At 26.6% G+C, this 16,297-nt stretch overlaps 1 protein-coding gene and 1 long non-coding RNA gene across 2 annotated transcripts in view; one reads left to right on the forward strand and one right to left on the reverse strand.

Moving 5' to 3' along the window:
• The window catches only part of LOC124420441, a 52,377-nt gene extending 42,834 nt beyond the window's left edge, over positions 1-9,543 (reverse strand). The window contains exon 1 of the long non-coding RNA XR_006941211.1: positions 9,372-9,543. This is a non-coding gene — a long non-coding RNA (uncharacterized LOC124420441). The remainder of the gene's footprint in view (positions 1-9,371) is intronic.
• Positions 9,544-14,883: 5,340 nt separating this feature from the next.
• LOC111677657 (putative uncharacterized protein DDB_G0271606) lies at positions 14,884-16,255 on the forward strand. The gene is made up of 2 exons (XM_023438819.2): positions 14,884-14,984; positions 15,182-16,255. The coding sequence occupies exons 1-2, from the start codon at positions 14,957-14,959 to the stop codon at positions 16,066-16,068; spliced, it is 915 nt and encodes a 304-aa protein (XP_023294587.2). The 5' UTR covers positions 14,884-14,956; the 3' UTR covers positions 16,069-16,255.
• The last annotated feature ends 42 nt before the right edge of the window (positions 16,256-16,297 follow it).

Genomic DNA, 16,297 nt, shown 5'->3' on the forward strand with positions numbered 1-16,297 from the left:
AACTGAACTAGAACTGAACTAGAACTGAACTAGAACTGAACTAGAACTGAACTAGAACTGAACTAGAACTGAACTGAACTAGAACTGAACTAGAACTGATCTAGAACTAAACTAAAACTGAATTTAAACAAATCTTGATTTTTCCTTTTTTATGTGTGTTCTACAATTCTCCGATAATCTCTTTGTTAAAAACTTTTATAAATTTCCAATTATTTGTGAAAATAAAGAAAAAACTTTGTTTATGTAAATTTTATTTTGAACAAATTTGATTTCTAAATTTTACATAAAATTTTCAATTTTGCTAAACGCAAAAAAGAACAACAACTAAATAAACAGTATGATGAATTTTAAATACACACTTTCACATACAACGTAGAAAAAAGGAATAATATTTGAAAAACACCTTTACGTATGAGTGATTTCTATTTAATATAATCAAATATTTTTATTTATTTTCAGTTTTCCTGTCAGTGTGTGTGCGTCTGTGTATATGTTTATTTTTCCCCATAAAATGTATATCATTACGATGATTATTATTAAAGCTTTTGTGATAAATTTTCCAACTAAAAAACAAACAAATAAAAACTTTTTTTTTAGATTTATTCGAATCTAACGAGAATTTTTCTTTATATTTGTTTGCATTTTATTTTCATTACATTTTACAATAAGACTTGTTAAGCTTCTAAAATGATTGATTTATTTAGATTTATATTTCTCTGAAAAAATTTCACCAACAAAAAGAAAAGAAAAAAAAGAGTTAAACATGATGTTAATGGTTTTGAAAATTTGCTAACAAACCCCAAGAGAAATTTGAGTAATGCACATAAATGTTATACATTTTTAGCACTCAAATGTAAGGAAAAGCACACAAATATATTTTAAATAAGAAAATCGAAGTTGTTAGCAACAGTTTTGTTTTCCTTTGGGAAATTCACCCCTTAAAAAAAGTAATATTCATATATAACACTTAAATGCCTTGCAGAGCCCATATGAATTTCTGTAAATTGAAATCATTATTTTTATTATTGTTTTGCTAAACTTGAAATTAAATTTAAAAACTTTTTAAACAAATTATGTGACATTTTGCTGTTCAAAGAGATCAGTTTATTTTCAAGATTTTGCTTATTTATTTGAATAAAATGTAATTAATTAAAATTTGTTTTAGATTTTAACAAAAAGTTTGAAGAGGAAAAACAAAAATGAAACTTAACAATCCTTAAGTGTGATGCCTTTGAAGTAGAGGGTAGAGGAAATGATTATTGCTTCAAATAAATTGTTCATTATGCTTATAGAAATATGTTCTAGTTCTGTTCTAGTTCTGTTCTAGTGCTGTTCTAGTTCTGTTCTAGTTCTGTTCTAGTTCTGTTCTAGTTCTGTTCTAGTTCTGTTCTAGTTCTGTTCTAGTTCTGTTCTAGTTCTGTTCTAGTTCTGTTCTAGTTCTGTTCTAGTTCTGTTCTAGTTCTGTTCTAGTTCTGTTCTAGTTCTGTTCTAGTTCTGTTCTAGTTCTGTTCTAGTTCTGTTCTAGTTCTGTTCTAGTTCTGTTCTAGTTCTGTTCTAGTTCTATTCTAGTTCTGTTCTAGTTCTGTTCTAGTTCTGTTCTAGTTCTAGTTCTGTTCTAGTTCTGTTCTAGTTCTGTTCTAGTTCTGTTCTAGTTCTGTTCTAGTTCTGTTCTAGTTCTGTTCTAGTTCTGTTCTAGTTCTGTTCTAATTCTGTTCTAATTCTGTTCTAGTTCTGTTCTAGTTCTGTTCTTGTTCTTTTCTAGTTCTAGTTTTGTTCTAGTTATCTTCTAGTTATCTTCTAGTTCTTTTCTATTTCTTTTCTGGTTTCTTCTAGTTCTGTTCTAGTGCTGTTCTTTTTTAAAAACTAAGATTTTTTTAAAATACCAAACATATTTATAAGAAAACATTTCAATGTATATTAAAAAATACAAATGCCAGGAAAGTTATCAAGCAAAAAGCACACCACCAGAAGCAATTTACATTTAAACTTAAAAGCATATAAAGTTTTTAGTAATAAATAGGGTAAGCCTAACTAAACAATTAATTATATTTATTTGCTAAATAAAATGAAAAAAAGCAAAAATTATAATAAGCTTTGCTTTTAAACAAATCTATTTCATATTTATCATATATAACAGTAATTTCCCTTACAAAAGAAACCCCTTAAAGGCAAACTCTTAAACATTTACATATAAATACATACATATGTATAGGAGTAAGTATAAAACTTTAACATAAATGCATATAACTTAGTTTAAATGGAATTGAAGAGAGTAGGAGGGTGAGAAACAGAGAGAGAGAGGGAATAAGTAATTTTCTAGTGTTTTGCCAGTGATATGCTGCTGCTTGCTATTACTTTATGGCTCTTCTTAAGTTTTATACATTATTAAATGCCATAGATTCTGCTTACTTGTCTTCTTTAGGTCTTAGGAGTTGCAAAACGCATTTTAGCACACGCACATACATCACAAACATACATAGATACTGACTGCTGGCTTGTTCAAATTTATGCATTTTTCGTTGTTATACGAAGAAATGTTGACGGTTTCTGAGTACAATTATTATTTCCGTTATTATGGCAAAATATAACAACACAAACAGGCAGGCATAAATTAAAAAATTTGGTCCCATTTTTTAAAGTTTAAGAAAAATTTTCTTTAAAATGTTAAGACTTAAAGAAAAATTTTGCAAAAACAAAAATTTTAAACCAATTTTAGCAAAATAGCTACAAATTTATTCAAATTTGTTATTTTTAACTTAAATTTTGTTAAATTTGCGTGTTTTAGTTGAAATTAAAAAAATTAATTCCCAAAATTTATAAAAAAAATCTCCTAATCCCTAAATTTTAGGAATTCAAAATTTTAACATACAAAAATAATATTTTATCACATTTTTCAACAAAAAATTTAAAATCCCATACATTTTTTCAAAATCCCCTCATAAAAAATTGTTTTAAATTCAAAAATTTTAAAAAATTTCCTTTAGGAATATAACTTTTCTTTCTTCTAATAAAATTTCGAGAAAATTTTTTGAATGCCCAAAAAGTTTTGCCTAAATCCCCAAATCCCTTAATTTTAGATATTCAAAATTTTTAAATATTTTAAGCAAGAATGCTTTTTGGACACATTTTTAATCATTTTAAGCAAAAATTTTAAATTCCCATAAATTTTTACAAAATCTCCTCATATGAAAATGTTTAAAATCTAAATTTTTTTTTATAAATTTCATAAGAAAATGTTTAAAATTTAATATTTTTTATAAAATTTCCTTAAGGAATATGAATTTTCTTACTTCTTATTAAATTTCAAGAAATATTTTTAAATTCCTAAGAAGTTTTGCCTAAATCCCCAAATCCCTAAATTTTAAGAATTCAAAATTTTAACATGTTTTAAGCAAGAATGCTTTTTGAACACATTTTTAATCATTTTAAACAAAAATTTTAAATTCCCATAAATTTTTTTAAAATCTCCTCATAATTTTTTTTTTAAATTTAAATATTTTTTTCAAAAAATTCCTTCAGGAATATAATTTCTCTTCTTTCTAAATAAATTTCGAGTAATAAAATTGAATTCCCAAAAAGTTTTGCCTAAATCCCCAAATCCCTAAATTTTAGGAATTCAAAATTTTAACATACTTTAAGCAAAAAAGCTATTTTAACACGTTTTTAATCATTTTAAACCAAAATTTCAAATTCCCATAAATTTTCTAAAAATCCCCTGATAAAAAAATAATTAAAATTTTTAAATTTTTATGAAATTTTCTTATGAAATAATACATTTCTTTTAATTAAATTTCTAGAAAAAAATAGAATTCCTAAGAATTTTTGCCAAAATCCCTAAATTTTGGAAATTCAAAATGTTAATGAAATTTGTAACAGTTTTAAGCGGAAATTTTTTTTAGACATATTTTCTATTGATTTTTGTTTGTTTTTTTTTAGGAAATGTGTTTTTTTCTTTTTCTATTATTTTCTAATGTTAAACATCTAATTTTAGTTTAACATTGAGTTATTTGTCAAGGATTTATAACTTTGGCCTGTTTTACAAGGCTGTAAATTTGTGTGTTCATTTTCTTCAAATATTTACACATCCTCTTGTAAAGGTCCTTAACACCAACGTTATGTGTGTATGTGTCTCAACAGCATAAGACTGTGTTGGTAAAATGAAAGAAAGAAAGAAAGAAAGAAAGAATGAATGAAAGACAGACAGACAGACAGTCAAACGGATAGACGTACATATAAAAAATTTAACAATTTCTAACAGCACTCATCTTTTGGTAGGTTTTTTTTTGGCTGCTCTTAAAAGATAGACAGGAAGGAAATGCATACAAGCAACTCATACACTTAACACATACTTATACACACTCAAAACAGCAAACATACATGCATACGTTTAAAACAAATTTACTTTACATACTTCAACATTAAAATAATGGAAAAAAATGCTGTGTTGTGTGTTTCCATGTTGGCTTTTTTTCTTCTTGTTGTTTTTACAATTGTAGAAATATTTAACAAAAATTTGTGTATTTTTTTAGTTTTAGTATAAGTTTCCTTTTGTTTGCTGTTGTTTAAGTACGCGAAAATTTACATTTCACATAAAGTTTTCTTTTCGTTTTGGGAGGGGATTTTTACGAAAATCCTTCAAATGTTTTAAAATGTGGCCTTAGTCAGATTTTTTATTATTATTTGAAACAATTTTCTTTCTTTTTTTTCTCATTGTGCAAATAATTTTTTTGCTAAAACTTTTTTTGTAGTTTGTTAAAACGGATGAGGATATGCTTAATATGAAAAAAATTTGGTTTAAAAATGTCGGGCTAAAGGAATGTTATTGTTTTTTTTGTTCCTCTTTTAGTTTTAGTCATTTTAATAAAAAACTATAATCATTTGTTTAACACTTAAATATTTTTAACAAGTTTGCCTTAGAAAAGACAAAACCAAGGATTTTTTCAATAAAAAAAAACCTGGTCAATTAGAGTTGCCATTGGTTTTTAAGCTTTATATTAAATAGTAGGTAGATAAAAATTTCTTTATTTCGTGTATTTTCTTGTTTTCCTGTGTTTAAAACAAAAATTTTTAATTCCCAAAAACTTTTGCCAAAATTCCCTCATTAAAAAATTTGGAAAAATTTAAGAATTTTGTAAAATTTTTGTTAAATTTTTTTGTTAATTTTAAAATGAAACATAATTTTTCTTTAATATAATTAATTTTTTTTCAATTTTAAACCAAAATTTTGAATTCCCAAAAAGTTTGCGAAAATCCCCTCATTACAAAATTATGTAAAATTTATAAATTTTTTAATAATTTCGTTAACGAATTTAATTTTTCATTTATATAATTAATTTTTTATAATTTAAAATAAAAATTTTAAATTCCCAAAAAGTTTCTCAAAATCCCAAAATCCCCTTGTAACAAAATTTTGTAAAATGTATAAATTTTTGAATAATTTCGTTAAACAATTTAATTTTTGATTTATATAATTAAATTTTTTTATAATTTAAAACAAAAATTTTAAATTCCCAAAAAATTTGACAAAATCCCAAAATCCCTTTATTACAAAATTGTGTAAAATAAATTATTTTTTTTAATAATTTTAACATGAAACATAATTCTTTAATATAATAACGTTAAACCACAAAAAAGGTAAATTCCTAATGTTGTTAAACAAAAATCCCACAATCCCTTAATTTTAGGAATTAAAATTTTTCCCCAATTTTCGAAAATAAAACTAAACATTTCAATCTAATCTAAATCTAAAACTTTTTACACATTTTGAACCTACTCTCCCTAAATCTCTTTGCTTGCTTTGATGTTTCTGTTGTTTTTGTCGTTGACGTGCTAAAACCTGCATAAAAAGCAAACAACAAAAACAAGATATAATTTTCATAGCACAGAAGAAAAAAAATAACTTAACAATAACAAGATCTTTAACAATTCTACCATATTTTTTGTTGTTTTTATTCTATACTCAGCCTGAGATTAACAACACAACGACACACTCACTCACACACTTAAGTAAAAGGAAAACAACAACTATTTTCATAACTAACTTTTTAACATTTTGTGGGCAACTCTTTAGCAGTTGTTGGTTTATTTTTTTAATTTTTAGTTTCAAGTTTTCCAAAACAATTTCTTTGTTATAGTATTTTTTTAGAATTTTCTTCATTCTTTGTTGCTATTTTGATGAGATGTTACCACATAAAGGCTGGTAAAACAAACAACACTCAGAGAAAAATTGTAGTTAAAATCTCAGAAAAACAGCAAATGAAAAGTAAACATTTTCAAACACAAAAACATTTTATCATCTAGCAATATGTTGATTTCTATAATTTTTTTTTCAGCAACATGTTGCTGGCAACATTTTTTCATTTTATAAACTGGAATTTAGACATTTCTTTAAAATTCTGTAAGGAAATGTTATTTTAATTTATTTTTCATAATATAAAACCAAAATTTTAAATTCCCAAAAAAATTCGAAAAATCCCCACTTTTCAAAATAGTTGAAAATTAAAGAATTTTGGAAATAATTTCTCTACAAAACCTTTTGATTGCCTAGCAATATGTTGATTTCATCCAAAAAACTTGTTTTGTATCATGATTTTCTTTTAGCAACATGTTGCTGGCAACATTTTTCAAAATTTCTTCCGTTTTATAAATTGGGATTTAGAAATTTCTTTAAAATGCTTTATGAAAATGTCTTTTAATTAATTTTTCATTATATAAAACCAAAATTTTAAATTCCTAAAAAAAATTTCAAAAATCCCCACTTTACGAAATTGTTGAATATTAAAGAATTAAAAAACAAAAACAGACATACTTTAATTATATAACTTTTTAATATAAAAAAATAAATTCCCAAAATTTTGTCAAAAATCTCACAATCCCTTAATATTGGGAATTTAAAATTTTTCGAAATTTTTAAGAAATTGTAACATATAATGCAGAATTAACCAATTTTTAACAATTTAAGCAAAAAATTGCTTGAATTCCCAAAATGTTTAAACAAATTACCTAAATCCCATAAATTTAAACAAATTTCCTAAATTCTATAAATTTACAAATTTAAAATTTTCATACATTTGTAACTCTACACAATTTTGAACAAGAAATAATATGAAATATCCAAAAATTTTTGCAAAAGTTATCAAATGCCTAAAATTTTGGAATTTATTTAGAAACTTTAGGAACATATTTTTAAACAATTTTGCACTTAAATTACAAAATTTTTTCTTTTAAAATGTTTTCAAATATAAATTAATTTGCATCAATTCCTTTTTAAATCCCTACAAATGGCCACTTGTTGTTTTTAAGCAAAAAAAAAGAAACTAATTAATTTTCCTAAATTTTTTCAATTACATATTCCTTTTTGAAATATTAAAATCTTTACAAATGTATGTTCTTTTTTTCAAAAACTTGTAAATTATGTTGCCAGCCGTGTTGTATTTATTTCCTCACCGGCCCCATCTCTCTCACCCTATTAAACATTTAATGCTAATTTATCATCAACTCATTTGTCATGTGCGTATGATGATGTTTGGTTTACTGGGCTGGTAACGCATGTAAAACGTGTAAACAAATCAAATTTTTGTTATGTTTACTTTTTTCATAATAATTTTTCTGGTAGCAAATTTTCTAGAAAATCGTTAAATTCCCTTAACGAAGAAAACGTGTTTTTATTGTGTTTTAAACTAAAACCAAAATAAAAGGCAAGAAAATCCCTTGAGGGAAAACGGAAATAATATTTAAGCAGAAAATTGACAACACTGGCTTGTTTAGAGATTTGTCATCATCACGTTGTATAAAATTTGAATTGTATAATTAATGTATATTTGTTTGTCAAGGTAAAAACAAACTAATTTCTTTAATTGTTATCCAAGGAATTAAAAAAATGTATATGTATATGTACATTTCTGCTGCATAATTTTCTTGAGTGTAAGGTTTTTTTTGTACAGGAATGTTTAGTTTCCATATTCTATTCCTTAATTCCTCCACCATCTACTTTGTTATTCTACTCAGACACACACATACACACAAATACACACATACTTTTAACAACTATAGTAAAGTTACAGTTATGCATTTACTTATTTATACCTTCACTGTAACATACATACAGTTAGAAAGATAGACATGTATGTGCATGTTTTAATATTCATACCACCGCATAATTGCAATTTGCGTAATTGTACCTCTTGGGAGGAGTACGTTTTATGTTTTCCATACATAGACATTCATACATATTATATAAACTTTTTTTCCTCATTTTCTTATAAGCAGCTCATGAGCCCCTTTCAAGCCGGTAGTACACAGTGGGTCAGGTATTATTATTAATAAACAATGATCTAAAAAAAGTTTAAAAAAACTTATCTTTACGTTTCTTTAATTTGTCTGACTGCTACTTAGCCTAGCCTATAGTCTAGTCTATAGTGTAATATATAGTTTAGTCTATAGTCTAGTCTATAGTCTAGTCTATAGTCTAGTCTATAGTCTAGTCTATAGTCTAGTCTATAGTCTAGTCTATAGTCTAGTCTATAGTCTAGTCTATAGTCTAGTCTATAGTCTAGTCTATAGTCTAGTCTATAGTCTAGTCTATAGTCTAGTCTATAGTCTAGTCTATAGTCTAGTCTATAGTCTAGTCTATAGTCTAGTCTATAGTCTAGTCTATAGTCTAGTTTTAATTATTATACAAAATTTTTTTTAAAATGGTCTTTGGTGGAGAAGAAATCTTTTTTGTTTCAAAAACTATTTTCAAAGTTTTAAGTAAAATTTTAAAATTCTAATTCTGGGTTAATTTATTTAATTAACAAATCCTTTCATATAACTAGATAAACTTGTGTTGGCAACTCTCTTAAAAAAATAAATTATTAATTTTAACAACAAACTTGTTCTAACCAAAGAACAAAAAAATATTCCATTGTAGTAGTAATGGTGGTAATTGTTATTAAAATGTATCTGGGCTAGAAGCGTTTTTTGTTTATTTTTTCCCAATTATTAACTTAACATTCAATTGTTATTAGTTTTTTTGTTTTTTTTTTTTTGTATATTTGTTGGTTAATTTTACCGATTTTTTTTTTAGCTTAATACATAATATTTTCGCAAGTGAACTGGAAAACGTTAATTATTGGCTAATTCTTTTTGATTACCAATATGTTTTTGTTATAGCTTGTTTTTTTCTATTTAATTTGTATTAAATTATTTATTTGTTAATTTTGTATGCAAAACTCATGAACACTTTAAAATAACACTTAAAAAATTTGCAATATAACAGCAGCAAAACCAACAACTGCAATAACATAAATCACTCACTATTAAAACGCAATTAAAAATTTAAAAAAAAACATACACAAAATGGTCTTAACAACAGCAACTTTAAAACTTACCACAATGTGCAGTAAACAATTAACCACCAACACTCCTCTTAAATCACTCTCTTTAATTTTCAAAATTTTGTTGTACTCGTTGCTCAAGTAATTGTTAATTAAAATCACTAATTTTCTTTTTTAATGAAAAATAATTAAGAAATTTGCTTTTTGTTTAAAGTAAAACCCACAAAAAGCTTAAAAACTTGTTTAAAAACTTTTAGAAATTTTTTTTCTTGAATTTCTATAAAAACACTTTTATTTGGCTTTTAGAAAAAAAAATTGTATGCTTTGCTATATTTCCTTTATAAATAAAATTTGATATGCTTTAAATTTAAGATTTGTATTTTGTTTTAAAAAATTGTATTAATTTTGTTTTAATTTTTTTCCTTTTTCGATTTTTTTATTAGATTTTGTAAAAAGATTTTTTTATTAATTTTTACGCAAAAAATAATTTTTTTCCCGTTTAGCTTACGATTTCAACACCACGAAGTTGTAACTGCGACTAAATTAGCAACAGCTAGATTGCATTATTTTATTTACAATTATTTCAAACTTGTTCACAGCCAGCTTTCAATGATTTGGTGTGAAACGAACACAATAAAACATGTTCGTGTTGTTTGTTGTGTTTTTGTTTTTGACTTTTCTAGGTAAACAAATGGCTCCACTTGTTCTTTTTTGTGGAGGTTATTTCTTATTGTTTTGTTTTGGGGAACAGAGAGCGAGAGAATGAGTGAGTGAGAGCGTGCAAGTGAGAATATAAACAAAACAAGCCGGCTTTTAGTTGCCAAACATGTGGTTTTTATTTTATTTGATTGTTTTGTAATTTTTTTTCAAACTTGAATAAAGGTTGCCAGAGGGAACAGCAAATAATAAGTAATAGATCTAAAAATGAACTAGAACTGATCTAGAACTGAACTAGAACTGAACTAGAACTGAACTAGAACTGAATTAAAACTGAACTAGAACTGAACTAGAACTGAAGTAGAACTGAACTAGAACTGAACTAGAACTGAACTAGAACTGAACTAGAACTGAACTAGAACTGAACTAGAACTGAATTAGAACTGAACTAGAACTGAACTAGAACTGAACTAGAACTGAACTAGAACTGAACTAGAACTGAACTAGAACTAGAACTGAACTAGAACTGAACTAGATCTGAACTAGAACTGAACTAGAACTGAACTAGAACTGAACTAGAACTGAACTAGAACTGAACTAGAACTGAACTAGAACTGAACTAGAACTGAACTAGAACTGAACTAGAACTAAACTAGAACTGAACTAGAACTGAACTAGAACTGAACTAGAACTAAACTGAACTATAACTGAACTAGAACTAAACTGAACTATAACTGAACTAGAACTGAAATAGAACTGAACTAGAACTGAACTAGAACTAAACTAGAACTGACCTAGAACTGAACAAGAACTAAAAATAATTTAATTAATTTTAAAGCTATTTATTTCTTCAATATTATGTATTTCCTTAATAAATTTTCCCTTTAATTTTATAAAAAATTTTATTAATTAAATTTCCATACCTTTTTAAGCCACATTTTGCCGGCTTATTAAAAAAATCACCATTATCATCATTAAGAATGTAAAATTTACATAAAATGCACAACATTTTATCATTTACTGTAGATTTTACAAATTTACTCCAATTTTGGTACTTTTGCGTTTACTTTAGTACCCTTGACTCAACTCTAATACATTAAGCTGCCTTTTTTTTGACAAACCACTAAACAATTTCACAACTAATAAAGTAGCATCAACTTTACACACAATTTTAAGCAAGAAAACTATAAAAAATTTAATTTTTTCTTTTTCATTTTATAGCTTACACTTTTAACTTTATTTTAATGCAAAATTTTATTAACTTTCATGACATTTTAACAATTAAATAATTAATTTTCTACCACAAACACTTTCACTTGCGAAATTAACAATACGACGGCCAAACTTTAACTAAATGAGAAAAACAGCAAGTCATGTTTACAGTTATTTTGTGAAAATGCCATATTGCTTTATGGTATGTTGAAGTGTGTGTGTGACTTTACTGATAAGTAGTGAGGACGCAAACCTTTAATGGGTTTTGATAATGTAGTGGCAACTTTGTTATAATAATATTGCTTAGTGGTTTAAAGATAGAAAGAGAGAGCATTATATTTATCATTAATTTATAAATTGAGACAAGAACTTTTGAAAATGTAACGATTGGCAATTTTGATTTTTAAAGAGAGTAAATATGAGAGAAATAAAGGAAAGTAAACAGAAACAAAATGAAATGAATTGAAACTACAAGACCACAATAAGACATGTTTTTAAGCCAACGATGTCACTAGGAAAAATTGGCAATATAAGAAGAAGAACACATTGTAAACCGTATTTCTTGTCCGCAAAACTACATTTAGTGCATTATAAGAGGCATATGAATTCCTAAACAGTTAAAAAATAGTTTCTCGGGACACTCTTGTATACGTGGTAATCTTACCAACAATATGGCAGCACAATGCAAATGTCTTCTTTTATGTTGCAACATGTTTGAAACCAACCAATCAAACAACAAATTTTCTTAAATAACTGACAACCTATACAACACTTACAAAAATTCTAGCCTTAAAACTCTCGAACAAATTTCCTTTCATTGTTAATTCAAAAATGACCACAAGTTTTTTGAACTTTGGAATATATAACAAACGAAAAATTAACATACAAAATCTAAAACGCATTTTCAAAAAAGGCTATTAGCCAGAAATTTATAATTTGCCAACAAATCCTGTCGGACTGGTTTCATTTTAAAATAAACCTATAAAATTATTTGAAATTTTTAAAATTATACCAAAAAAAAAAACAACAACAAAACAATTTGAATATTAATCATTGAATAAAATAATAAAAAACACAAATTTATTTTTGAGTGGCCAGCACTTGGTTAAATGAAAAAAACAAATAAAAAAATTACAAAAAAAGTTTTAAATAAACGCTTCAGAAAAAACACAACACATAAAAACAAACAATTACAAAAATGTTTTAAATAATTGCATAATTAATTTTGTTTTATAATTAACGTATCAGATTTAACCTTTTTTATAGCATCCATAAAAGTTCTAATCTCCGATGGCCGGGTAATGCCAATGGCATTTAAATCGATTTCCTTTAAGGACTTAAATTTAGTTACATCAATTTTCTTAAAGGCCTGCTGATATTTGGTCATATTAATTTGTTTGAGTATTTTTTCCACAGTAACGCCATTATTTTTGCAATTAATGGCCACCGCCTTAATAGGTTCTATGGTTTTCTTGGCGGTTATAGATTTTCTAGAAACCACCGGTTTTTTACCTGCCCCCTTCATGGTTTTAGATTTGGATGAGGTTTTATTAGTGCTTTCGTTGTTGGAGGTAGTGGAAGTATCTGTTGCCTCAATGCTTTCATCTGTAGTAGTCGTTTCCTTAGTTTCCTGAGATTTTTCTGCAGCCTGTGTAATATTAATGGGCTGGTAACCTGTACTACGGTAGCCAAGTCGTGTTAAACTTATGTCAGGTCCATCTGTGTAGACGTTATTGTGGATTTTAGTGGAATTTGCCAAAGGTGATGCTAAGTAAGGGGCAATTATTTGATCCATCCAAGAAGACATTTTGTTAGATTTTATTTTCTTTTTTATTTAATTAGTCTTATTTTAAAAAGTAATATAGTCTTTGCGGGTTTTTATAAAAATTTGCTAAATCACGCTTTTATATTTCGTATTTTAATGATGGCTTTAAGTTTACAGTTAGAAATTTAAGCTGCATTAAGAAAGTAGTGGAAAAAATAGTAGGATTTTATATTGCAACCCTGAAGAATTAATCGCTTAAGTGCAAAATGTTTGAGGATTAAGGAAACAAAATATTTATAAATCCTAGAGTAGAACATAAACTATATATAGACTAAACAATACTCTAGCATATAGACGAGTCAACAGACTAAACAATAAATTAGACTGTAGACGAGACTATAGATTAGACTATAGACTAGACTATAGACTAGACTATAGACTAGACTATAGACTAGACTATAGACTAGACTATAGACTAGACTATAGACTAGACTATAGACTAGACTATAGACTAGACTATAGACTAGACTATAGACTAGACTATAGCCTAGACTATATACTATAGACTTGACTATATACTAGACTATAGACTAGACTATAGACTAGACTATAGACTAGACTATAGACTAGACTATAGACTAGACTATAGCCAAAACTATAGACTAAACTACAGTCTAGTCTATAGTTAAATTGATCCCTATTTGTAAAAATTGTTTTTATTCAAAATTTTTTTATTTTATATAAGTAAAAAAATTATTTAGAGCAAAATTTTACTATAAATTTAATAAAACTTACCATTTTATAGTATTTTAGATATAACTGCGTTAAAATTGCCCCGTTTTCATTAAAATGCATTAAATTTTTCTAACCACTTCCATTTCCATCAAGTGGTAACATTTGCTTACTCCCTTCTCTTTTATTTACACTATTTACTAATGAGCACTTTATTCCATCTCTGTTGTTTTTGCACAACATTTCACTAATTTCACTCCGAACTTTACACAAGATTTTAATGTAGAAAACGTAACCGAACCGAATTTTTAAAACATGTACTAGTTAGCTTACATATTTAAATATATGTATTAACATTTTTTTTAATTTTAACCATGTTTTTACCACTTAAATATGAATTTAAATACGGACACCCACGAACTCGTTATAAACTACGCGACGCTCACAAATAAACTAAAAAGCAAAGAGGAATTAGTAAACAAACAAATTTATGATTTAAAGCTGAAATGTTGACAGATTAGTTGGTAAAATGGCTCCTTTTTCATTAAATGCATTAAATTTATAAAAAACCACATCCATTTCCATTAGTTCGTAACACTTTCTTACTCCCTACTCTTTTATATACACTATTTCCTAATGAGCACTTTATCCCATCTCTGTTGTTTACATTTATTTTACACAGCATTTTATTAATTTCACCCCCCAACTTTACACAAGATTTTAATGTAGAAAACGTAACCGAACCGAATTTTTAAAACATGTACTAGTTAGCTTACATATTTAAATATATGTATTAACAATTTTTATTAATTTTAATCAAGTTTTTACCACTTTAAAATAAATTTAAATACGGACACTCACGCACTCGTTATAAACTACGCGACGCTCACAAACAAACTAAAAATCAAAGAGGAATTAGTAAACAATCAAATAACACGCTTTAAAGCAGAGATGTTGACAGATTAGTTGGTAATAAGTTGTGATTGTTAAAGTTTATTTATTTTAACGCCCTTTAACAGGTTAAACAGAGTTGTAGTAATTATTAACACCTTTTTAAACATCCTTAAGTAACGGTAATCTTTAGACACGTTTTATTAAACTGTTCCTCAATATTTTTTATTTAAGTTTTAAATTTATTACGTATGGCATATAATTATTAAGCCATTTTCTTTTAAAAAATTTTAACTAAATTAACAAATTAATTTTATTGTTTAATGTAATTATTTTAAATTGTTTATTGTTTGTTTGTCTTTTTTATTAATTTAATTTAACAATGGAGCGTTATAGTCATTTACAAGCAAGTTAGTATTTATTTAAATTTATGTACATAAATTTTTAAATGAAAATTCCCAAGAGACCCTACAGTGCGGAAGGGTATTCGTCAAAGGTTAAGGCCTTTGTAACAAATATTCTCAGAGGATGCTAATTAATAAACTAGACTAATTTTAAACTAAAATCTTGATTTGCGTTTCAAAAATCCCTTCTTCTCTTCTTCCAGTGCCCAATTCCCCCTTAACCCCTTTAACACCGCTGAGCGAAAATACAAAATTTGAGTTTAACTTTGGTGGTGATGGTTCCCTGGACATGTATATTGATAGTGTACGTCAGGAACATCGTGTGGAACAACAACAAAAGAAACTTTTACAACAGGCCAATAGAATATTTCATAAAAAAGGATGCCCATTACAGCCTAAAAGATATTCAGAAGAATTCCTTAAAATACGAGATGTTTTCGAGTCTCATGAGCAGGAGAACAGTAAAGGTCAAGTGAGACCACAAATTTGCTATAGAAATTGTGGTCACAGCAAGGAACAACAACTACAACAGCATCAATCTAATTATAATGTAACACCTAAGGCTGCCACTGTGAAAATAACACATACTGGAGCTACGCCTACTCCTAAAAAGGGTGGCCATGTTATAAGTTTAGATTATGCAGCCACGCCTACAAATGTGCGCACCCCTCTTAAGCCAAGAAATCATAATGTACCGCAAAATATTCATTCAAAATCGTTTCATAATCTACAACAGCAAAAATTGCAACAAAAATGTTTACATATAATACAACAACAACAACAGCAGCAACAAAACCAGCAACAACAACAACTACATCATCACCAACAACACCATCTTCAACCTCAACAACAAAATCGTAATTTTCGCCAGGCCTCTCCGGTCGCCGCCAAACCTCTATGTCCACAGGTAGCAAAAATTCTACAACAACGTGGTCTTTCCATGTACTGTGGCCTCTTTCAAAGGGAAGAAATTGATTTGTTTACTTTTCATTTGCTTAAGCTCCAAGATCTTCAACAGATGGGCATAACAAATCAAAAACATTGTGCTATACTATTGCACGATATCTACTATGCTGGACAATATTTTTAAATTTAGAATGATTTTAGTGAAATTTTTATATTTATTATTTTAATTAAAATGTCTAAAGAGTATTATGTTTTATGTGAAATTGTTTGTCTTTTTGTAAGTTTAGTTAAAAAATTTAAGAGTATTCGTTTTAAGAAACTTAATGTTGTGATTGTAATTTTGTTTTTTTAATAAAAAATAACAATAAATTTTGAAACAAAAAAAATTATTAAATAAACTAGAGTTTAAACTA

This window comes from Lucilia cuprina, chromosome 5, assembly GCF_022045245.1.
Source record: "Lucilia cuprina isolate Lc7/37 chromosome 5, ASM2204524v1, whole genome shotgun sequence".
Classification (NCBI taxonomy): domain Eukaryota; kingdom Metazoa; phylum Arthropoda; class Insecta; order Diptera; family Calliphoridae; genus Lucilia; species Lucilia cuprina.

Bases quoted from the DNA above. Each gene is read 5' to 3' on its own strand.
- LOC111677657 (XM_023438819.2), top strand. From the start codon at position 14,957: ATGGAGCGTTATAGTCATTTACAAGCAA. The intron at 14,985-15,181 runs GTTAGTATTTAT...CTCTTCTTCCAG, and splicing joins TTATAGTCATTTACAAGCAA to TGCCCAATTCCCCCTTAACC.